At 44.5% G+C, this 25,525-nt stretch overlaps 1 protein-coding gene across 2 annotated transcripts in view; it reads left to right on the forward strand.

The window, feature by feature from the left end:
• The first annotated feature begins 4,745 nt into the window (after positions 1-4,745).
• LOC126536864 (cell adhesion molecule Dscam1-like) overlaps positions 4,746-25,525 on the forward strand; it is a 185,463-nt gene continuing 164,683 nt past the window's right edge. For both annotated transcript variants that reach the window (XR_011893812.1, XM_072287776.1), the window contains exons 1-2: positions 4,746-5,702; positions 17,294-17,517. Coding sequence is in view for 1 of the 2 variants with exons in the window: in XM_072287776.1 (XP_072143877.1) it covers positions 17,484-17,517 (34 nt within the window). In the remaining variant the exon portion in view is untranslated. The remainder of the gene's footprint in view (positions 5,703-17,293; positions 17,518-25,525) is intronic.

Here is a 25,525-nt window from a genome sequence, read left to right on the forward strand (position 1 = left end):
TAATCCCTAATTTACTAGATGCCTCGGCGCAACAGCACTGATGAAGGAGCTATACAACAAACGAAGACAAGAACTTCTGCCTAAGTAGCCATACTGGACATTGAACTAGGAACATAGACCCGTGTTACAGAACCACAGTAACACAATCAATGAGGAGCTTATCAAGTAAAAAGTTGGCTGTTCCGCCTGAGAGGCGAAGCGTTGACAGTGATAGCAAGGTTTAGCATTGTACTTCAACTCCTCGGACGCTGTCGTCACTACACGTGGGTACGAAATGACTGGAAGTAGCCTGCAAGGTAACTTAAGCTTCTTCAAGAAGCCCAGTTGCTGGAAAATGCACAAAGAAAGCTTCGTTAAACGTGAGGGTAACATTGTGTACGAGCTACCTTTTCCTGTGGCAAGGATACACTGGGCAGACGGGCCGTCGCGTAAATGACACGATACGCGCGAGCACGCAACTCTTCTGCGAACGGTAGGCACGGGCCATCTGGCCTTTCGCTGCATGAACACAACGCAGTGTGACAGGAACAGGTCTGACGCAAACAACTCGCGAAATAATTGAAGCGGCGAATTGCTAATTTGAGGGACACTTGTATTAGTGCGCCTTCAATCAGACTGTAAAAAGAGAGAGAGAGAGAGAGAAAATAGAGAGAATCTGATTTTCTAAACAAGACACAGAGTTTGGCTCGACGGGGTTGGCCCCACAGACTGGCCTCTTAATCTTTCAACCACTATACCTCTTGTTCACGATATTTTAGCTTAAATTTCGACACATGCATCTTTGCTGTTTCTAAAGCACTAATCATGTACAAATTCGCCTGCGCGTGATCTATCTGTCTTCTATATATAGATATACCGCTTAGGAACATATGCCAAACGTTGGAAGTTAGCGCTGTGTCCGTGTCGTTCCTTTCAGTCCTCTGGTCTTATTGTGCGCTGAAGAATTACAATAAATTCCCATCATGCCCAAGCATACGCCTTTTCACGCTAATTAAGCGGAATAAGAAGTGACAAAAGAGTAAAAAAGACATGTAAGGACTATTTATAGATTGGCGGTACATGGCAAGGAAAAAAAGACATGACTGGGAGTAGAGAGAGGGAGATGAGAAAGGGGAAAGGCAGGGAGGTTAGCCAGATGGGAAGATCTGGTTTGCTACCCTACGCTGGGGAGAGAGGGTAGGAGAATGTAAAGTGATAGCCAAGCAGAAATAAAGAAAGAAAGGAGCATAGACATACATGCAATCACAGTCGGTCACTGTCACCGCACACCGTCACCGCACAGCACAGTAACACTTGCAGCACTATAAAAATCTGTACAGGCTACAGCCGCTTGTCCAGTTCTGTTGCCCTTAAAAACTGCAACAGTGCCCCTATCGCCCTCCACTGCGATGGTGCGTGAATTCGGCATTCTAAAATAAGTTCTTCTATTAGAGGTCTTTGGTGGAATTGCGCTAGGCGTCGTGTGATGGCTGTGGAATGCAAAGGACTTAGTGAAAGCCATAATCGCGAAGCTACCCTGACTGGGAGTAGCTTAACTATGGAGAGGTAGTGATACCAGACATAAAAATAAAGAATTGAATGATTGCCGTCAAGCAATAATTAATTAATTCAGGAAATCGATGCGGGTGGTATTAGCAGGAAATATTAATGCCCGCATGTAGGATTTAGACGGATATACTGATTGCAATGGTTCTCTAGTGCTGGATCTCTGGGATCAACAGAATCTTACAGTAGTTAATAGGGATGAAAAATGTCATGGACACTACGCCTTACAATCAGAAATGGTCTACAAAAGACTAGACGAAATGACAGTAGATGAAAATGGAGAGACAGCCTGGGTAGCGATCCTAAACGTTTACACTAAAAATTTGGCAAGAATAGTAACACAAAACACGAACTAATAGCAGCGGAATGCTTCAAAATTAATGAAAGGCAAACAGCAGAGATCGCAAAAAAACCTAGAGAAGAAAATGTAGGCACTTTCCTACAACAGTCTGGGAATATAAGGAACTGGTAGACGTTCTGCAGCAGGAGATAAGACAGAGACGGCAAAAACATTGTTGTAGTGGAAAGAGGAAACCACGCAAATGGTGGAACAAGGAAATATAGCAAGCAGGCGTCTAGGGATCATTGAGAAGCCAAAAAGTTGAGATTACACGAAGAGGACCTCCTTAGATGGAGTGAGTGAGTTTAGTTAGAGCTTTATTTAGTCCTTAGATGGAACAATTACCTACAAAAATAATGGTGGTGAGTGTGCTCGTGAAAGAGAATGTACAAGTGAACGTTCGGTCCATAACATTCGCAAAAGAGACAAAGGCACGTCAAAAAGATTTTGCAACGATGTGAGAGCACTCGTAGTTCCATTTGAAAGAAAGAGAGGGATATAAGGAAGGCAGAGATGTTAACCAGTCAAGAGTCCGGTTGGCTACCCTATGCTGGGGGAAGGGAGAAGGGGAAGAGAGAGAGAGGACGGATACGAGCACGGACAGTACTACAGTCAAAGCCGCTCGTACAAACCAGACGTTCTCAGAAAGCACAAAAGGCAGTGAGGGAGCTCGAACTAAATATTCACAAGCGGCTAAAAGCGTTGAACACGGTAACATCTTCGAAGGAAAAATGAGCTGTAGTACATCAGGAAGGTTATTAGAGATAACTTCGGCAAGAAAGAAAGCATAGTCCCGATGCAAACAGATCCAGCAACAACAGAGAAGCGTGACAGATCAAATTTTAGCATATAAAACATTCACTGGAAGAAAGCAGAAGGAAATGCCCCTTCACAGCCCCAGGAACCAATGAAATTCCATTGCAGTTAATAATAGAATTCAAGAGGCACTTAGTTATCCCTATGTGGATGAATGCGACACCAATGCGACCACCATGCGATGCTTAGACATTATGCCACGGCACGGGGACGTGGATTCGACTCGCACCGAAGGTCAAGGGTTCGATTCCCATCATAGGTCGTGGGTTCGAGTGCCTTGGTTAACTCTACGTTAATTCACTGTGCATAATTAACGTCGTCTTAGTGAGCACCAGTGGTCATGGGCTTGGCTGCCTTAATTAACATTGTCTTAATTAAATGTGCCCTCATTAACTTCACCTTTTTAACACCAAAGGTCGTGGGTTGGATTCCCACCAAAGTTCATCGGTTGGACTCCCACCAAAAGTCGAGGGTTCGACTCACAACAAAGGTCGTGGCCTCGAGTGCCTTAATTAACCATATCCTTCTCTGTCACCTTTGGTTAGGAGTTACCTTCACAAAGGCATACTCTACATTAATTGGAGCGACTGACAGTGCAGCATGCGAGGTCTGCGGCACCGAAGAAAACATCGACCACCTGCTGTGTCACTGTCCACGATACACCCCAGAGAGACAATAACTTGCCAAAGCTTTCCAAAAACTGGACAATCGGCCGCTTTCTGTGCAGGTGCTGCTGGAACACCGTCCACGTCGTCCGTCGGCCCATAAAGCGGTGAAGGCGCTTTTGTGCTTCTTAAGGACGATGGGCTTGTGCGACCATCTGTGACTATTAATGCCATTTCTGTAAGACTACACACGTCAGCGGACTCACCCCAATTTCGTTCTTTCCTTCCCTCCTTTCTCTCTCTGTCATCTGTGTTTTCCCCTTTCCCATTCCCTCGGTGTAGGGTAGCCAACCGGACGTTATTCTGGTTAACCTCCCTGCCTTCTCCTTTTCTCTTTCCTCCTCCTCCCTCCAAATTAAGTGTGCCTTAATTAGATTCACCTTAATAAACACCAAAGGTCATGGGTTCGACTGCCACCAAAGGTTGGGGTTACGAGTGCCTTAATTAACTCAAGCTTAATTAACTGTGCCTTAATTACCTTCGCCTTAACCCTAAAGGCCGTGGGTTAATTAGACTCCCACCAAAGTTCGGAGGTTTGTATCCTTTTTGTACTATAGTGTGGTCACGTCCCCCACGCCGGACTTTCAGCCTCATGAGCCATATTATGCTTTCGCATTAAAAATAACAGTCCAAAGAGCGAGGCACTGCTGACTAGTGCCATAGAGCAAGTGATTACAACGAATAAAATTCCGGCTGGAATGCGTGCAAGCAAGATGAAGCTCATATTCAAAGGCAAAGGTGATAAGGATGAACTAGTACGGTCCAGTTACAGTAACGTGAGGGACATATGTAATGGCAACGCTAGCCATAAAAGTAGAATTGTCGTCCCACTTCGACAGTTCTAATTTTATTGTATTCTGAACACATCTGCATTTCATTTTTGTATTTCAATACGCGTGTCATTGATAATAATTTATGATGCGCAGTGTAAGTTCTAGTCAGCGCAGATGGTGCGCCCTCTGCCCTTGATACGGTGCTTTTAAAGCTGTGTAGGAATTGTTCATGCGTTACTGCGCTCTGACGAAGGCTGGTCCACCAGTCGAAAACGTTAAGTAAATACGTCTTATTTCCAAAAGGTTCGTCGTATGTTTCGTGCACGCACACACACACACACACACATACACACACACACACACATATATATATATATATATACATATATATATATATATATATATATATATATATATATATATATATATATATATATGTGTGTGTGTGTGTGTGTGTGTGTGTGTGTGTGTCACGATTTTATGTTTACCATATATATATATATATATGGTAAACATAAAAACCTAAGTTCGTCGACGGATTGATAGCTGTTGCCGTCACAATTGATGCTTTGCTTTAGCTGGCGTAGTAGGCGCACCGAACAGATCATATGGCTACTAACATGACATTTTCATTTTTCAAGCGCAAATAGGAACTTCAGGTAGCAAAGGTTAAAAGGCACAGGTATTCAGCATGAGAGTCACCATGGCACTTGTGCTAAGAATCACGCCAAATTAGTCCTGTTTCATCACTGTTACGACAATTTGTGCCCGTTCCTTTTTCTGTGTGAATGATTGATGACCAGCTGTTGCACTGACGAAGGCCAGTCTTCCAGACATACCATATTCGACCCCTGTTGAGCACCGCAACCTTCCAACTTCCTATGAACCGCGGTCTTAATTGAAAGGATTGATTGGAGATACGGTCATCACGCTAGAAGACGGCGAAAGCGCGCTTTTGAAAATATTATGTTGGAGTGGCTTATTCGAGAGACTGATTAGCCCAGGCATGCCCCACCCCTTCGACGTTTTTTTTTTCTTTCCGCGCGTTTTATTTCTCTCTGCTTTTCTTTTTTTGCTCCCTTACCCACTCCCTCAGTGTAGGGTAGCAAACCATAACCTTCTCCCACGGTTATAACCTGCCTGCCTTTCCCATTTCATCTCTTTCGCTCACTGTTGCAAGAACAAAAGGGTATAGCTTACCTAAATGCATGGTTCGCGCCCAGGCATTCCCGGTCGCGCTCGCATGCAAACGCTCTCTCTCGAGAGCCCTCCCGAGCATGCGGAAAACTTCGCTCGCCGGATTGGCAGTCGGGGCTCGGGCCGATAGATGGAGCCACCGCACGTTGCCGCCAGCGCCAAAAGCGGGGGGTTCCGACCGACCGAGTACCGGACCCGAACCACGAGGTCGAGCAGAACGCGCCTCTCGTAGACGGTGTGCTCCGTGCCGAGACAGGTGCGAAGAGGACCTCGGGAACACGCGTCGCGCATTCCGGCAAGCCGCCTTTCAAACGTCGCGGCTACGACATCGCCCCCTTCTCCTCCTCCTCCTCTTTGGCTAGACCCGTGAGTAGGCTCGCTCGAGTGCTCTGTGTTGTTCTCGCGTGCCGGCTCACGTCGGCGCGCGTGTGTGTAACTGTAGCGGGCGATTCGAATTCAAAGTGTCCGTCACCGCGTTCCGCGTTTCGCAGACCACGATTTGCCGCGCATCGCCTTAAAAATTCTGCAACTGCGACGTCACTACATTGACGGCTATGACAGAACAACATAACATACGCCAGAGAAGCCTACTAAAACTCAAAAGAATGGGACTACGGCTTGACGTGCGGAAGCAAATTCCTGGGTCCGCATCTATTAGTGCGAAAAATTAATCCGGTAACCCCCCAATGTTGTGACTTTCGTAGGATCTGCAGCAGCAATGGGACGTCAAACACAATTAATCACCCCGTCCCTCAATCAGCAAGTAAGACGCTGTTTTCTTACATCTTAATTTTTGGTTATCGGCTGTATAGTTTGCTATCACTTTACGCTCTATCGTGATTGCATAGCGTTAGCGTCTGTTTTGACGAACCATCCTTGCTTCAGAACGCCAGATTGCGAAGGTCGCGTCGGTGTCGTGACGCCAGCGAGCGTGCTTGAAGCAATCAGACACCACTTGTTGCGCTTTTCTGGCGGGTGGGGCACCTAATGATTCTGGACGTTGCTTAATTTGAAGATATATATACTCTTACTGCGTGCTAGTCGCTGCGTGACAATTATAACAAAGAAGCCTCGCACAACATCAATTATTGTTGCGGTACAACATAGGCTCAAGGAAATATACAAAATTAAGCATTACGTCGTGAACCTGCATAGAACGAAAAAAAAATTCTCCAGAGATCTCACGGGACAACAACTGCGCTTTGTTTGTTAACAAGGTCACGTGTTAGGATTTATTTGGGGGGCAGCGATAAAAAAAAAAAGCAATGTGTACCCTTAAAGGCTGCGAAAAAGAAAATACACTTTCATGTTCGTAGCGAAGCAGATGAGCACTGCAATATCGCAGGATTTGCGGAGGCATTTACCCGAAGTTTTGGTCTAGAATTTTATTGAGTAATATTACGGTGTGTATACGTGGCCATGTGATCCATTACGGCAGCTCTTTGTGCCTGAAGTAATAAAAAAGACAAGACAGAAAAGCGTTACGCACCATCTCTCCTGTCCGATCACAGACGAGTACGTAGTTATTCGTTAATGTGTTTAAATGACGTCTCTCAGAGTGACGAAGGTGTAACCTTTCGCTATTCGTGCTTTAATTTTCGCTAATATTTGAAGGAAGATCGCAAGTCAGTATCTTCCATTTTCACCATCGCTTGAGGGTGAAAGGTGTTAGAAAATATTCTTTCACTTCGCTTTCTATTTAAGATCATATATAATTGCACATGCTTGATTTTCATATCAAAATGTGATGAGATATCCAACACAGCTGTCATTTCCGTGCTCCCCAAAACGACAAAAAGCGGGCACAAAATAGGCTCCAAAGGTAAGATGACATTGACGTCCGGCAAAAGCCACTAGATGTTGTTCTGTGTAAATGAATATTATGGAGCCCAGAAGAGCCACTGACACTAACTTTTGCGACGTGTTGTCTATTGACGCCAGCAGGCAAGTGTTTGCACACCGAGGTGATATCTGTGCGACTTTCAGATGTTGTCATTACTACGTAAGATTGCCACACAATCCGACGGAGAGATTTTTTTTTCCCTCCTGAGAGTTTCGTACTTCACTGGAATAATAACTGGCTGTGGCATTCGAAGCGGCATTTTGCCTTACGTTCCAGAGAAAATATTTTTATGAATATGCGTACCAATGCCTATTCTAATCCCTCTTTCTTTCTAATGCAATGACATCTTTAAACATATCTTAAGGTTAAACGACTGTGCCTCATTCATTTGTGCGACTAGTGCAGAGTACAGTACGCATGCGCATTACGTAAACAAAACATTATTTCCCCTTACTTTCTGTCGCAGTTAGCGCTATCCCAGCAGTATCTCGTCCCCCTTCACGCATGACGGCGAATGCGTGCCGACAGGTGCGGCAGTTCGCGCAAGTTTGCGTTGAACTAACGAATGCGCGTTGAGGGCCCTGGTATAAAACATGACGCATTCCTCACTCCTTCTGTGCATTTATTTACTTATCCGCACACAACGTGTATAAATCGGCAGCCGGTATTTTGCCATTTTATAAAGCTTTGCAGTAAAAATATTAAACATGCATGTTAGCACAGAGACAGAGAACAAACATGTATTTATCAGCCCTAGTTCGGGTCTTCTGGTAACTTTGAGGCGCATACCATTACAATAAACTTAACTCTCTAATGCACAGAAGATTCTCTTACGCACGCAAGGCATTCCACACAACAAAGGCTAAACTCGATTTACATGTAACTGCTTTATGAAAACGAGCAAAACAAGAATGCGATTATCTTGACGAGAACCTCGCACAGAACGCAATGCCAACGTATGTGAAGCACGACTATTCATGAACGTAGTTGGGAGCAACCTATCGCGAAATAGCGAACCATATTATGCTCGCTATGCATTTCAAGCAGCCACCTTTCGTGTAGCGCCTGCAGGCATTGCAACGCATCCGTTATTCGTGGGTGCTATTGTAAGTTCCAGGAAGCCGACAGGCTTTGCCCTTTTGCACTCTCAGTGCAAACGCCACTCAAAAACTAAAAGATGGCCTCGGAAGTTTTGTGCGACGGCCAGACGCCTTTCATTCTGCAAGACCGAGTGCACAGGGTAGCGGAGCAAACTGCAATTAAGATTGAAAAATTAACGCTTCCAGGAAGTAAAAGATATCTCACACATCCTCATGCTACACCCGACGCACTGTGATGCGATAGAATTATCAAGGTTTGCTAAGCCAGCCATTGATTACATAGCCTCCAGGATTGGTTCGTGTTCCAAGCTATATTGAAACGCTATCGAGGACATATATCATGCACTGGTATCAGGTTCAGCCCACTCCCAATTTTCATTACACCACCGCCGTGATCGGCCGTCTTTATTTGGCATAGACACCAGCTATAAAATCACTGAATGTCCTGTGCAATGTGTTCGCACTAAAAAATAATCTTCTAATTCAAAAAATCTTCCAAAGATGACGGCCGATGTTGGTGCATGGGTTGACAAAATAGTGATTATTCGGGAGAAGCTCATCTGAGGAGCGAGCAATGTTTTTGGCAGCATGATACAAATTCAGAAGCGATGGCCGCCGTCTTGCAAGTCCACGTAGGGAAAGGAAATGGTAACATTACAGACAACGAAGTTTGATCAAATTGATACACGATGAAGCGCAACCGGTGCATCAAGATGCCACAAGACCTCATCAAGAATGACCTATAAACAACGTACACGAGAAGCGAAAAGATGAACATTGCCACAAAGGGAGAATAATAAAGTTGAAGCCAACTGCCTTCTCTCACGTGTCATCCGAACAGAGACAGAAAAGCACTGGGACAATCCGGATAATCGCCACAGACGACTCCAAAGATTGGAGCCTGCCTTGAAATTTAGGCTACCACCCAATATTCAACGCAGCTGTGCCAGCCTCCTGCACAAGGCTGAGGGTGGCGTTCAATCGCGGGTACGTGCACCTCAAGCGACGCACCGAGTCACCAGACTGCGAGCTGTGCAACGTGAATGAGACTATAGGCCATGAGCTGTGTGACTGCCCTCAGTACGTGGAAGAGCGTCAAAAATTGAACAATATCCTTACGCGCCTCAGCAGCCCTCCGCTGTCGGAAGACGTTACGTTAGGCCCTTGGCTAGACGTTAAACCCAGTTTCAAGGCCATCCAGGCCTTACTTGCTTTATTTTAAAGCACAGGCCTGGACAGTAGACTTTAAGTATTTCAAATTGCCTACTATATGTGTTACATCTTTCCTCATCATCACCACCCATCATGCGTCTTTTTCTTCCCTCTTTCTTTCCCTCTTCCTTTTCCTCCAACGCAGAGTAGCTGGTTAGAGGAATGTACCTCAGGCCGACCTCTCTGCATTTCGTATCATAAAACCTTTCTTTCTCTTTAATTAAGTTGAAGAAAAGCAGCAACACAATGCGAAAAGGGGACACAGTTGTCATAATTGGTGCCAGGGCAGTTATCATTAGAGAACTCTATCGAGTACCTTGTAATCCCACAGGTAAAAGAACGCCCGTAGACTTTATTGACTGACAAGCATGGTTTTATGTTATGTGGGAAATCAGTTACTTATGTTCATGCGCATAAGAATCGCAGTAACTTTCCAGGTAAGCAGTCAGGTTCGTTAACGGTGTCATCTGATGCTACTGGCGCCGTTATGATAGACACTGCATACTTTTTTATTCTGCGCTGATGTGATTTAAGAAATGCGAATGCATTACCTACACGGAAACTGTAATGAACGCTTACTGAGCCACGGAGAGACATGAAAACCAAAATTAGAACCATTTGATTTGTGAATAAAATTAGGTTAGTGCGAGACCTGCTGGCGCTGAGTAGCCATAGGAAGAGTGAAAGCAATCACTAATAGGATGCAATTATATGACATTTCATAGAATATAGAAAGGCATTTGATTCATTACAAATACCAGCAGTCATGGATGCACTGCGTAATCAAGGAGTACAGGAGGCGTGCGTGAATATCTTGGAAAATATCTACAAAGATTCTACAGCCACCTTGGTTATCCACAAGAACAGTAGAAAGCTGTCTATCAAGAAAAGAGTTAGGCAAGGAGACACAATCTCTCCAATTCTAGTCACTGCATGTTTAGAAGAAATATTCAAGCTATCAGGCTGGAAAGTATAGGAGTGAGGATCGACGGCGAATATTTCAGCAACTTTCGGTTTGCAGATGACATTGTCCTGTTCAGCAACATTGAGGACGAAGTACGACAAAAGACTGAGGACCTTAACCGAAAAAATGTGAGAGTGGGGCTGAAGATTAACATGCAGAAGACAAAGGTAATGTTAAATAGCCTTGCAAGGCAGCCAGAATTCAGGATCGCCAGTCAGCATCTACAGTCGGCGCAGGAGTACGCTTATCCAGGTCAGTATCAGGAGACCCTGACCATTACAAAGAAAATTACAGAATAAAAATGTGTTGGCGTGCATACGGCAGGCATAACCAAATACTGACTGGGAGCTTGCCACTTTCGTAAAAAAGAAAAGTGTACGTTCATTGCATCCTACCGGTGCTAACATAAGTGACAGAAACTTAGAGGTTAACAACAAAGCGTGAGAAGTTATGGACCGCGCAAAGAACGACGGAAACAAAAACGTGAGGCGTAACGTTAAGAGACAGGAAGCGAACGCTTATGGATCAGAGAGCAAATAGGGATAAAATGCTAAATACAGGATAAACAGGATAAATATTTATGCTGGTTGACATCAGCATAAATAAATGAAGCTTGGCAGCCCATCTATAGCGTAGTGTAGGAAACCGGTGAATCAGCAGATTTATACGATGGGTGCCAAGGGAAGAGAAGCGCAGCTATGAGGATGGTAGAAAATTAGGTGAGGTGATGAAGTTAGGAAATTCGCAGGTGCAAGTCGGAATCAGCTAGCGCAAGACAGGGGCAATTAGAGATTGCAGGAAGGGGCCTTCGTCCTGCCGTGGACATGATTGGCAGTGGGGGATGACCACGATGATATGGCATTGAAAATCGAATTCTCCATGGAAGAATTTCGGCGTTTCTCAACAAGAGTCGCCGAGCGGACTTCGGTGACAAACGCGCTCCGCAAGGAGTCAGCTCGGGCGGTTTAGAAACGCGACACAGTGCGACGATTGACCGCAGTACCTTTTCCTTCAGACGCCACAAAGCTCTCCAGTGACAGCCCTTACGTCTTCAAGAGCGTTTGGCGGTCGCAACTCGCTAGTGCAGCGGCACTACCGAAGACTACAGAGACGGGAGAAAGCGTCATGCATCGCCTTCGTCCTTGTGACATCGCTGCGTATTCGTCTCTCACTGCGCATTCACCATATTTGGAGTTTGCATTTCGTATAGCGTGTGCGCGATGTAGTGCATACACAGAAAAGTCGCACAACAATAAAGTTGTGACTTTTGTGGTGGATAAACAAACATTACATGAGAGAACACTGTGCATTGTGCGAAAGTAAACATTCATGATTATATTGCGCTTAGTGTTTCACTGACGAACATAAGGAACAAGACGCGGACGTACGTAGCGCAAGACTGAAAGTAAGTAACTAACTGAAAGTAAACAATGTTGTTCGCATCGCATTAGTTGCAAAGCCTTTAATTAACCGCTTCGCAAAAGGTTCGCTTAGCATAGGCTGCAACATGTGCGTTGGATATGCATATTTCTTGTTATTGCTGTTGCTGCAATGGGGGTATTTTTGTAGCTTTCATTGGTAGCGTTCGCTGTAATACCGTATGGAACAGAGCTTTTGACCACCACACCTGTAGTGGATAGTACATAAGGTGATAGGTATTCGCAGACTCGTTATATGTGTCCTGCTTTGAGCTATGTCAGACGATGACGTAGTTTCCCTGAAACGTAAGTGTGCGGGATACCTCGAGAACAAGTTCTGGCAGAACGTATTTCGTGACGTCTGTCGCCGCTAATGCAATTATCATTGAATCAATGTAACGACACACACCGTGTTGCCAATGCCGAAATGTGCATTACAGACGGGCTCCTCTCACACGCTTCCCACTGCCCCATCTAGTGGCGCGGCTTCGAAGCCTACGCATGGCGCGAGTTCGATTCCACCGACCACCAGAGAAATTTTAAAATATCTTTTTTGTCATTGAAAAGTGGCACAGACGTTACTAAACAGACGTTACTAAGCGGCACATACGTTGCCGAAGTTGGCGTCAAAAAAGTTTATTAAAGAGGAGTGGCACATACCTAGTGGCACATAGCCAGTGACGTAAGTTGGCGGTGAAATGGTTAGGGACACAGATGTAAAGCCAGGCAGACAGACAGATAAATGGGACAGAGACAAGCAAATACACGGTGAGCCCCCCGAAAGTGCCCAAGGTACTCTAAGAATTCTAATTGCATTAAAACCCCTTCACTGGTAAAACGTTGTTGCGGAAATCACCGGAAACGAGAGAGAGAGAGAGAGAGAGAGAGAGAGAGAGAGAGAGAGACAAAAGAAAGAAAGAAAGAAAGAAAGAAGCATTAATCAGAATGAAGGACTTCTCTGACATCAGGCACAAAGTTACGGGGGCAATGTTGAAACAGACCAGGTGCCTAATCACCGTGGTAACAGTGAGTGAGTGAGTGAGTGAGTGAGTGAGTGAGTGAGTGAGTGAGTGAGTGAGTGAGTGAGTGAGTGAGTGAGTGAGTGAGTGAGTGAGTGAGTGAGTGAGTGAGTGAGTGAGTTAGTGAGTGAGTGAGAAAAAATGAAGTGACGAGTTAACGCACACGATTTCTGCCTTGATAGTGTATTGGAATGGAAAAACTTTATTGCTCTATACCTCAGAGAGAATGGCGGTGGGCCGGTGTCTTCATGTCTTGAGTCCTGGCCTTGTGCAGCACGCCTGCGAGGCACCAAGACTCAGCGGTGCCCTGGAATAGGGGCGCCGACCTTGCTAGTGTAACATGCTTCACTTGTCACTCCGACCGACGTGCAGGTTTACAGTACAGAGGAAAAAAAAGCGTTTTTATGACGTCATGTACAAAAAGGGCGTTTACAGCATTTATTTCTTGGAATGAGCAACTCACACCCACTGACTCAATATTCTACAGCTAATATTTATTCGATGGTTTCCTACGCATGACACCAATACTATTATTTTCTGCCTTAGTAAAAAACTTTAATCTAACAAGCAACAATACTTGTTGGAGACTATTATAGTGCAACCTCGTTACCGTTTTGTAACTTCTTTCCATCAGTTTGTGCACTCTTTGTCACCCGATTCTCCCAGGCAAGCGGTCGTTATGCTCCCTTTGGGGGCGATTTCAAGCGTGTCTAGAACTTTTTGTTTGTTTTTTATTTGTTTTCTTGCTTTCTTTTTTCTTCTTTCTCGTCTATTAATATAAACCTTGTTATTCGTAAGAACCGTTTGTTGGTTATCTCTTCCGCACTGCGCCGCCAGTTCGTCGATCAGGCAAACTTACTGAAATGAGTAACGAGATATAACAGCCGAACTACAGAGAGCCAATTTGCGTAAAAGCAGGCATATGCCATCCCTGGCTGCTCGCGTAATCCCCTTAATTGATATTAAGTAGCTATAGCGGATGCATTGAGTTGTGAACGGAAAAGCGTTCTATTTTGCGCTAAAGATAAAAAAAAAACACTTCTATGGTTTATGCATTTGCGGAGCTTCGCGTTCGCATTGCGTGTAGGCGAAAGGCAAAATGCAATCAGGGGAAGTTAACGTCGTGGTACTTGCGCGAAGCGTGACCGAACCAAAGTCAACAGCGGCGCTGGCAAAAGTTGGTCGCAGTCCCGAGATTAATGGCTCAACGCAGCGCCATGTTAGTAGGCATCCGTGAAGCATTAACACGTTTAATGCTGGACCACTGATGACGCTCGAAACATTTACTAGCCTGTTCTATAAAAGACCAAGTTTGTTTCCCTCGAAGCGAAATTTTATGGCGGCTACCTGAATTTGTGATGCTTGATTTCTTATTTAAGTATCCGTACAGGCCGCTTCGGATCGCTGCATAAGCTCCTGTCTGCGCCCGTGCGGTGCCCCTGCTCTGCTTCAGAAGAGAGTACAATTTTACCCATTTGTAGCAATGAATGGTTTTTTTCTCGCGTTTTTTTTTTTAACTAGGCGAAATGCGATCTTGGAACCCTCGTCTGCTCCGGCTACTACTTTTACGTTTCAATTAGCCAAGAAAAGGAGATCGCCACGGCTGTAACACAACACAAAAAACAAGAACGAACGAACCTACTCATTCAATGCAAAATTGGCGCTGTTGCTGTAAACATGAAGCGAATGCGTAAATGATGTCCCCTGTAAAGCTTTTGTCGCTCGCGCGTCCCCGTTGGCAGTCCGCTGAGGAGCGATGCCTTGGAACGTGTTCTTCGTGAGCGAATTTACAGAGCTTCAAGCTTTACTTAGCCAAATGCCTAGCGAAATGGCGACAGTGATAGGCTCTCGTAGAATCCTAAGGTACACACAGATTAAAATAGGCGTTTTCATCGCGTGTGGAAACCCGCGTCACTCTTGGGGCGCGTTCTTTGCCGAGCGCAGACCATTGCAGTTCTATAGAGACACCCTTGCTGTCCATCTATGCGCTACCGCTACAAATGCGCTGGTTAGAAACTCCAGGCTCTGCGGAATTAGCGAATTAAGCTACGAACTCTACCTAAATATCGCCACTACAACAAATATACGCCTTAATACAACCCATTTCTTTATTGCAGCGAATAGCTGTCTCAGGGCGTTCGGCAATTTGCTTACGCTGACAATCATCGTCGATGGTTTCTGGACAAATTTCTTTCAGGTATTATGCGATGCGCGTAGAGTATTTTCCCGCTGCCTTGGGAAAATTGAGAGTGAAACCAACTTCATATTTTGGTGGAAGTGCTTAGATGTTTATGGTCTGATATGCGCACAAAGTCTAACGCGTGCACGCTGGTTTATATGTATATACCTCTCAACGCAACTGCTCGAAAAGCTTACATTGGCTGGAAATTTAATGAAGATGTATGGACAAGTTTCCCTGTCTTTCTTCTTCTCAAATAACGCTAAGTGATTCTTTGATAGGCAAGCTGGTCGCATTAGGCCTCTATTGCTCAAGTTACAAATCGAGTGTTGTAATGTTCCACATCGCATTCACCGATAAGGACTTGCGCCGGGCCCTTCGTGGCAGGCTTGTGGACACTGCAGCGAAACGATTGAGTCCAATTACTTAGTCCGCTTAACTTTGAACAGGTGTCGCTGCGTGCTGCTGAACAAGTTCAAGCAACTTAATTCTTCTCGAACTGCGCTTAAAGATATCTTGTTTCCGAAAGACCGTGCTTCAATAGAGTATGAGGCTCACAATAACCTATTCTTGCCGACCACGAGGCTAGAATCTCGCCTGCGCTGATTGTACTCTGCGTGTGACTGTGAGATGTATTCCTCTCGTTTTTTCTGTCCGTTATCCCTTTCCTCTTCCTTTTTTTTTATTTTTTTTCTGTCACCTTCGAGCGGGTCGGCGTGGCGTCTATTTTAGGAGACAATTGCTAGCCTGCTTCATATTTTCTCTCTTTCACTCTTGGTGGTGTTTACATAAGTATACATAAATTATAATTATAACTGTAAAGGTACGAGAGGTGCCATGACGGAAGGGCTGGCGAGGCGTATTAGCCACAGGCCTGGCATACTATTCCAGGTGAGACCATAAGGAATGAAAGAAAGGGAGTGAGATAAAAACAATAACAAAGCCCCTACACATACGCGCGCGCAAGCCGCACTAACACAAAAGTTATTTAGAGAATTTCATTGAGGCCAGCAGCTAGAAGGAACGTTATAAGCGGCTTAGTGGGGAGCAGTTGAGATCTTTGACGTTGTCATGGTCGAACAAGGTTCCTTAGCTGAAGTCGCATGTCGTGTCGCAAGTTTGAAGCGTTCTTGAATGCAGCCGGCGTATTCACAAAGCCCACTGTACCCTCAAATTGCTTGTAAGAAAATAAAAACAACAGGGCGATTGTGATCGCTTCCATATTATCACCAAATGAGGCCTGAAAATGACAAAATGTATTTACGAATGAAACAAAAAAAGAAGAAGAAGAAGAAACTTGTATCATTTCAGGCTCGGATTGGCCTCCTGGCGCAATACCACGCACGGCGTAAAGTAGTATCTTCAAACAGAACGGACAGACTCCCATCGCATACCGTGTGCCTACCTTAACGGAAACCTAGACTAAAATATCAAGTCGAGCTAGATTGAAAGATTTTGCTTCTGCAATTACGAATTCCTCATCCGTAACAAAAACAGAGCTTTTGTGAGCGAGAAAATTACGAAAATGCAAATTCATAATGGAGTCTCCTGTTGTGGACAATGGTATCTCTCATATGTGACGTCATCTGCGTGATTCACTGAGAGCTGCTTATGTCCTGCCAGTGCGAGCTGCACAGCTTTCTCTGATTACAACCGCCGAGGCGACAACCACCTTGGCTGGCTCGGGCCACAGAGACTCAGGTCCGGTATCCTGAACCCAAGCAGAGCCGCAGAACGACTCACGCAAGCAAAACACTTTCGACCGATAAGCAGTACGCTTTGTCATAGAGCTAAATAAAGAGTTTGTATAACACCTAAGAGCACCGTAGAGGGAGGTCACGGGGAGATTTCGTCAACTCCTCGTTTTTTGCGCGCGCGGTTCAAATTGAGGAGCAGCAGCGTGACCTTCAGCGTCAATTTTCTACGTCTCAGAATTATATATTGGCACACAGAAAACAATATAGACTTCTAGACGTACACTCTATCAGCCTAGCTTGACGTAATATTTTCCTTTAGTTTCCCTTTCAGCTACATCAAATAAAAAGAAAGTATTCGTATTAGCAACGTTGCTTTTTCATGATGAGCGCTGGCAGTTTCGCCGAAAATCACTTGCAGAGCGGGACGATTCTAGGTTTAAGAAGAGCGAAGCTCATTTGCAGCGCGCAATTATGAAGGGAATCACTCCTCTTCACCGGTGCACACTGTGTGTATTTTATGCGCAGGGCGTTTATGCTGGGCATCGACGTTCGGCCAATACGGCCAGATCGCCCGTAGCAACGGTGCCAACGGCAGTTGGAATATTGGCAACACCGGCAACATCCGCAGCAGCAGTGAGCGAGAAGACGGATTGTGTGTGCCTATGGATGTGACTGACAAGCCGGCGAGTGCCGCATTGGACAGAAGACGCACGCCATGCTCTCCGCGCCATACCTGCTCTCTTTCGCCGGTGAGTGTCGTGTTTCCAACAACTTTGCATCGAAGGCCTAATCAGCGGTTGCGCATTGTCGTTCAGAGCTTAAGGGCCCCGTATTCGCACAAAGCTTTAGCACTAGACTTGTTCGTAAGAGGAAATTTCAGCCAAATTTGATGCTGGGCATATTAATATCGAGAGGAGCCGCCCAATGGCAAAGCACACTTTCGAATGGAGAGCTGCACGAATTCGGCGCCAACGATTTATTTCAAAAAATTCGTTGTGATCTTTCATTCGAAAAGTTGCTGCGAACGACTTGAAAATGCCTGAAAGCCCTTTATGACATTGAAACAGCCAGCACATAGGCAGGGAAACAGTTCATTTCTCCTGAAGATAGCGCAAAAATTATGGGGTCTCACGTGCCAAAAACACGATCTGATTATGAGGCACGCCGTAGTGGCAGATTCCCAATTATTTTGACAACCTTGGGTTCTTTAACATGCACCTAAGTCCAAGTACGCGCTTTTTTTTTTTTTCATTTCGCCTTCATCAATATGGTGCCGTGGTAGCCGGGATTTGATCCCGCGACCTCGTGGTTAGCAGCGAAACACCAAAGCCACTATAAGCACCCACAACAGGTATAAAGATAGCGTACGTCTGATAAAGAGATTAAAGCGTATTAAGAGTTTCGTTAACGAAAAAGCGCTGATCACATAGCGCTGTAAAGAGACAAAAAATATCGCAGATTACCACAGTACACCAAAAACACGTGCATATATACGCAGTAAGTGTAATCAAAGACAGAATGCCAGAAAGTTGTACGACTATAGCTTCAGTAGGAATGCATCAAGTGTGGAAGCAATCCCGTATTTCAAGAGAAACTGGTTCTGCGCCGGTACAGAGACCAAACAGCACGCGAGATATTTTGAAGCTTCTGCCATAGTGTGTAAAGGTGATGCATGCAACAGCGCTCCCTCGATCGCTCTTACTGACAGAGTTTAGCTAGCCCGGCTGCTAGTCTGATAGTGCGTTCTGCTTTCATTCTTACGAGTTCACTGTCTAATCATTTGACATATGCGCGGTTGGAAACGCATGGTAATTGTCCCTTTCCACAAACCCGATTTTCAAAGGTATATTTGTGTATGAGCATAATAAACACAAGTAGTTAGCCAGCGCTAGTCCTGTGTTTCTCCCTTGTCCGTGCTTATTTCGCGCTGTGTTTTCACCGATAGATTCGTACCAACTACCTTCCATTCGTACCCTTTTCAGCATCCAGAAGTGTTCACGTGCATGCTCACAAGAAAAAAAAACAATACGTGATCTAGGTTTTTTCAATAAAGACGTTGTCATATTTCTCTCTGGTTGATATGAACACCGGCCACTGAAAGATCGCATACTACTGAACCAGAGACCAAAGTCTATACTGCAGGGTGCTGGAAGGGAACTCAGTGGTCTCGAAGGTATTTCACTGGCCTGGACTATGACAAGAATTGCCAGCCCCGAATTGAACACGCATATAACCTCACATGTATCGCAGGATGTTCAGCCACTTCACGCACAGAGGGCACAACACAGACACTGTACCGACTAAGTACAACCAAAAACACAAAATACAATCTGCGCAAAGTTCAAAGTAGCACGATGGTGCGCACGCATCGACGTGCACGCAGACTGCAAACACATACATTATAAACAGACTAATACACTCACGCATGCACAAACACCCTCAAACACACATGCTAACACTGCCATGCAAACACAGCCGAGCAACAGCTCTAGTCACCCGCCGCCGTTGCGACAAGAAAAAGCCAGAACCACAAAAAGCCACAGCCACAAATGAAACCTATAGATAGAAGCGCCATGTTGCAACTCAGTAGACCATGCAATTACTGTGTGACTCTGCGACGAGAAATCGACGTGTAAGTAGCAAAGTTCGATAGTGTGCGCAGTGAAGTTTGCGAAACAACTTGAACTTCAGCTATAGTCCATAAATAACGTTCCTGATATGCCTGGTTGCAAATGGTTTCGACCGCGTTTATGTCTCGTTGACTGCACATGTAGCTTTGCAATAAGTAAATCTAGATAAAATCAACAACATGGTCATTTCTCTGCGTTTCCCTGCCTTACATCGATTATCGTTCCTTCTACTGTTGGTCCTTCGTTGCTTAGTTAAGCTTTATGACTATGGAGCATTGCTACTGTCATAGATTTCTGGGTGCCCCGTTGCACTTTGCACTCATCTATGCAACTCACCAAAATGGAACTGCTGAAGACGAGAGTCTGCTCGTATGTCCTTTTCTTATCATGTGGCTTCAGACGAAAGAAGAATGTCAATGGCGTCAGGATTTTCCGTCTACTAACGCGAAAGCGTTAAGGAGCCCGTATCACAGAAAATATGGTACCGGCGGCTCGCGTCAGGCATCGGACATCGCCTCGATAAAAGGAATTTCGGTCCAGTTTCCGAACCACGCATTTCCAACCACTTCTCTACCACCAATGTTGCTGACACCTTGTCTTTCATTCTTTACAAAGTTATTCCTCGGAAATTTGAGAACCGCAGCCCACAAAGAAATGTAATGAAAAAAAGAAACACCCCCAGCGCACGTCTTTTATGTTAGTTCTTATCAGACTGAAATATAATAAGTGCGAAACAATAACAGGAGATCGACCCACGCAGGAAGCCGTGTTTCTACCAGAAAGCTCGTCTTCGTGCATAGCGTTCGCAGCCAGCGTTTCCTGGTAAACGTTACGGTCACATAAGCTGCAGTTGCCGGGAAGCATGAGAAGCAATAAGGGGTTTTTAGACGCTATCACGTTCCACTCTTAAAGGAAAAGCTTAAGCGTCCTCCAAATTTTTTGTCGTTGCATCTGAAGCCCGAAAGATTCCGTAATGAAGTACATTTCCTTCCTTCTTTCTTTCTTTCTTTCTTTCTTTCTTTCTTTCTTTCTTTCTACTTTTGTTTCCATTTCGTGTTCCCTCTTTGTACAGCTTCAAGATGTAGCTAACGTAGATTATCGCTACCTAGAGAACAACACTGAAAAGGGACTTTAGAAAATGAGATCGCCTACTTGCCTGGCTCTAGCAACGCCAGATACGTGCCTTGCTCATGTCTGTTCCTTACACTGTATTCTCGGTGCTGGCAAAAAGGCGGCCTCAGTCAATACATGGAAATTGCTCCTCGATTGAATAATGGCTTATGACACACTCTCATTTACGTGGAAGTTCAAGCAGGACAACAAAGCTTTTAACAAATGAATACAAATAAATAAATAGAAACATACACACGAAAGCGGCATTCGCTCTATCTCTCCCTTTCTGCGTGTGTTTGCGTTTGCTTTGTGTGCATGTGTGCGTGCATGTGTGTGCGTACGTGTCGTTTCGACTTCCGTGTTCTAAACCATAAGTTATAAGACTATGACGAACCATGCGAGTCCCTTTGAGACCCATACCTTTGGCTTATGGCAATGTCGACAGACACCAGTATGAAAGTTTGAGTAACATCACGTTTATGGCATAGGCGTTATTTCAAGTACGTGAAGTGGATAACGGCTCCAGACTTAGACGAAAATCTATTTTAAGAAACATAGAAGCTAGTACTATTAAATTTCTAGAGGATGCTCGGCATATCAAGTGTAGTGTGTGCACAAAAGCTAGTATAAATCCCTGCCTCATAAAAAATTTGCTAATTCCAGGTAATTGTGCAAGTGTGATGTTGGAGACTCAACAACATGTAAGTTCAGAGTTATCAGGCTTATGAAGATCAAGGTTGGTACTTGTTGGTACTGGTTATGAAGCTCAAACAAAAATATCCGCGATAAATTTCTCATTTCAAGGCGCTTTCACTGGGCCGAAGAGCATTATCAAGTTTCTGCTACTTGTGTTTTCTTCTATATGCTTGCCGCTTGCCGGTAGAAAAAAAGTTCACCTTTCGTGAACTACAGCGTCTTTCAAAGTCAACCATAGTGAACACAACGCCTTTCTTAAAAGAAACATTATGAAGATCGAAATTTTAGGTTATAAATGCCATCGGAGAGCCTTACGAAATTTTCGAAATGCCATCCGAACCTTTCAATCACTTTTTCGAGTAGTAAAACAAATTTTAAATAACTGCTGTTAGAAACGGGCTCAACGTTTCTTCTCAAAGCTTCCCACACATGCACCGAAGGCCCTTCACCCTTATAGTGTGACCATTCAATGTTCCTCAAAGTGGCACGCTCTGGCGAGCTAGTTGGTTCATAGCTTTAGGCGTTTAACTGTGCGAAAAACGAATACGAACCAAAGAAGCGCACACCACACCACGAGCGCAGTTTGGTTTGGTTTGGTTTGGTTTGGTGCCTGTAGTTATAGCACAACCCACTACGGGGGATTGGCCATGAATCGGGCGGCAGTGGGTCGAAAAAGAATAAATACCGAAATAGGATTTTTTTTATTGAAAATGACACATTAAATGAATTCTCCTCCTTAATAATAATCGTCATGCTATAGTTTCTTAAAATTAGAAGTTACTATTTTTGGTTTCTTGTTGTGGAAAATGAAACAGTAAAATTAGCATGGAAGTCTCCTTGTTTCCATTACAAAACTATATATGGCATCACATACGTTCCTATTACAGTGTCCTAGTGCCGACGCCCCCAGAGACAGAATGATAGGTAGCGTAATGGCTAATCCAAGTTGGCGGACGGGACCTTCTAGAAGTCGTTTTCTATGCACGTTGAACCTACGACACTCTATAAAGAAACGATCCATAGTTTTGGGTTCATTGTAGTAAAATCATTTAGGAGAAGGTGCTAAACTAGACCTATGGGAATAGAAATTAAGCCGTGGTATGCGGAAACGCATACGCGTAAATAAAACTTAAAATTTTCTTGTTGCACACCATCCGCTGTGCCAAGGAAATCTAAGGTGCTGAAAATCGGCGTTATCTAATACACATGATTTGGCATGTTCTTCTTGAGCCCAGTGTTGTGGTGTGCGTTTCTTTCCTGTGTCCTCGTTTTTTTCACGCAGTTAACAGAAACGTTTAAATCATCGAAGTGACAATTTAACAGAGTCAATTGTAAGCAGTCACGTGCTCAATGTCCCCGATGTCGGTTTAAAAGCTGTGGCTACATGCGCGAAGAGGTGAGGCAACCAGACTAGGCCTAGGCTTCACAGGAACCGCAAACCACTATTTAACGAAAACGAAAAAAAAAAGACAGGGAAAAAACGCTCCGATATTATAATAAGGAGCACACGCGGCACCACGGCTTCATTGCCTGAACTACTGCCTCCACTGGAATTTAGGTTGCAATTCTGCGAGTTCGGCAATTTCTGCTGCGCCCCCCCCCCCTCCATATTTTTACGCGTGAAGGAGACCGTTTATAACCCTTACGAATGAAGGGGACCGTTTACTTGTTAATGTTAATGAGAAGGCGTCAATTAAAATAAATGTTTATGCACTTGAACCAATACGGAGCTCAAAGAACGACCATTTATAGATTTAGAAGCACATACATTTACCTGCAAAAGTTTATGAACTTGGACATCACAAAAGACCTCAAATACATTTCGACTGAAGTATCAGCACAATATCGAGCGTTGCCCTGCACAGAACGCGTAAACTTGAGCAGAATGCACACTTGACGACGCATTTGATTTACGCATTTTATGCATTCCAAAAACGTTCACGTGCGCATAAGCGACTTGAATGTTACTAGTTTGGACTATACCACATTGGATAAAAGATGCAGAAAGAATAGTATTAATGCAACTAACACATTGCCAACTTGAGGTGTTTTAATCCTATCTATCTATCTATTATCTATCTATCTATACCTATCCTCTAACGCCGACCCAGTGGCAAAAGTTGTCTACCAGCTTGAGCTACTTGGTATATGCGCTCGGGGTCGTGAAGCCGTAATAGTTATTCCATCGTCGCCATTCCAGCTCCGTCATCCCAATACCCGTCATGCCGTCGCCATCTCATCCCTTTCGTTGTTCCATCGACGACAATTCTTCTGCGTCATTCTATCGTAATTATTCGGGGATCATTCAGTTGTGATTGTGGCGACATGGGCGTGTCTAAGGGATCGGCGTTGCGCTAGTTGGCGTTCCATCTGGTGCGTGAACCAGGCGTAAGACGAGGACTAAGAAACATCGACCGCACAGCGCATGTGTTGTCGCTCTTTCCTAGTCCTTGTCTTACGCGCTGTTTCCCCTTCCAAGTGGTTATGTCATTGTCGTCATTGTGTGGTCGTCAGATATCCGCTATCATGCATCTATTGTCATACTATTGTCATCGTGCCGTCGTAGCTGTGCAATCATCGTCCCTCGAGCTTCGTCATGCGACTCTCGTCATGCCGTCGTCAAGCCATAATTGTCATATGGGCTTCGTGTCAGTCTTCGTCATAATATGGTCATCATACATTCATTTTCATCCCATTATCCTCATAATTTTGTCATGCCATCGTCGTCATCAAAAATTTGTCATCATGCATTCGTTGTCATACCATATTCGTGATGCCGTCGTGGTCGTTCTATCGGTGTCATACTAACTTCGACACGCACTTCAGTCATGCAGTTGTCGTCATGTCATCGTTGTTACACAATCGTTGTAATAGCATTGTCGTGTCGTCTTTGTCTTCCCGGTGTCGTTTCCCCATCGTCATCACTTTACTAGAGTTGTCACTTTGTTATCATTCCATGGTCGTCTTGCCACTTTCGTCTATCGACCGATGTCATTCGTTCTTCGTCATTCTTTCGTAATTATGCTGTCGCCATTCAATCTTGATTATGCCGTTATTGTCATATCGTCGTCAGTGCGTCGTCGTCAGACACTCATTATCATGCATCCGTTATCATACCGTCGTCATCATGTCATCGTGGTCGTGCCATCGTCATCCTGTTATCGTCATACACTCGTCTTCCCATTGTTCTCATGTCATCGTCACGCTGTCGTCGTTACATCATCGTCATCTTTTAGAAATAGTCAGCCCATTATTGTCGTGCCGTTGTCGTCATACCGACTTTGTCATTCTATCGACGTCATTCCTTCTTCGTCATTCCATCTTCGAGGCCGCGGGACGAAAAAACACCCGTTTACTTTGATTTAGGTTCACGTTAAGGACCTCCAGGTGGCCAAAATGAATCCGGAGTCGCCCACTAGGTGTGCCTCATAATCAGACTGTGGTTTCGGCACGTAAACCCCATAATTTCATTCCATCGTCATTTGTGCGTCAGCGCCATACAGGCGTCGTCGAGCCGCCGTGCTCATCGGTGACCTTGGCAAGCGAGTGCCACAGCAACATGGGAGGATACCGGATAATGCACATATATCACCGAAGCAACGGAAGTCTCAGAATGACAACTACAGATGTTAAATAAACTCGACTCAGAAAATACGGTCTGTCGGGACATTGCTCGAATGCTAATCGTATTACCATCGACAGTCATCGTTACGTGAGTTCTGCCGCACATTTCTTTTTCCCGAACAACAAATTGAAACCCGAGTGTGCGTTGCTTGTGAGAAAGAATGAAGTCCATAAATATAAAGAGTAACAACGAACCGTACATTTTATTCTGCTGACTTATTGAAACAAAGGGGTCAAAGTACGCGACAATTCAACATTCCTTACGGCTTTGTTAGTGCTTCGCTAAACATTAACGTTGCACTCTCAGATGATTTCTGTTGGGCACCACACGTCACAAACCTTTTCTTTTCCTTTTTTTATCGGGGGTGTAGCTTCAACATCAGTTTCACTGTAAAGACAGCCACCATCGCACGATGTCAGATTTATTCTGTTCCTTCGACGAATAACTGAAAATTTGATAACCATGAATTTCGGTACTTTAATATTCTCAAATCATTATTAATGTAAAAATGGATTAGAAAAAATCAAGGTCTTCTAAATATAAACTGTGCTATAGAAACTCTTAAGTGAAATTAAACAGCCAAGACATATGTGAGGCATGAGGATAAACTGCGCAGAAATACTAATTAAATGGGGGGCTTTTGAGCTTTCTTATCTTTGTTTCAGAGTAATAAGTCAAACATAAATCTTAACG

The sequence above is a fragment of the Dermacentor andersoni genome, chromosome 4 (genome assembly GCF_023375885.2).
Source record: "Dermacentor andersoni chromosome 4, qqDerAnde1_hic_scaffold, whole genome shotgun sequence".
Taxonomy (NCBI): Eukaryota; Metazoa; Arthropoda; class Arachnida; order Ixodida; family Ixodidae; genus Dermacentor; species Dermacentor andersoni.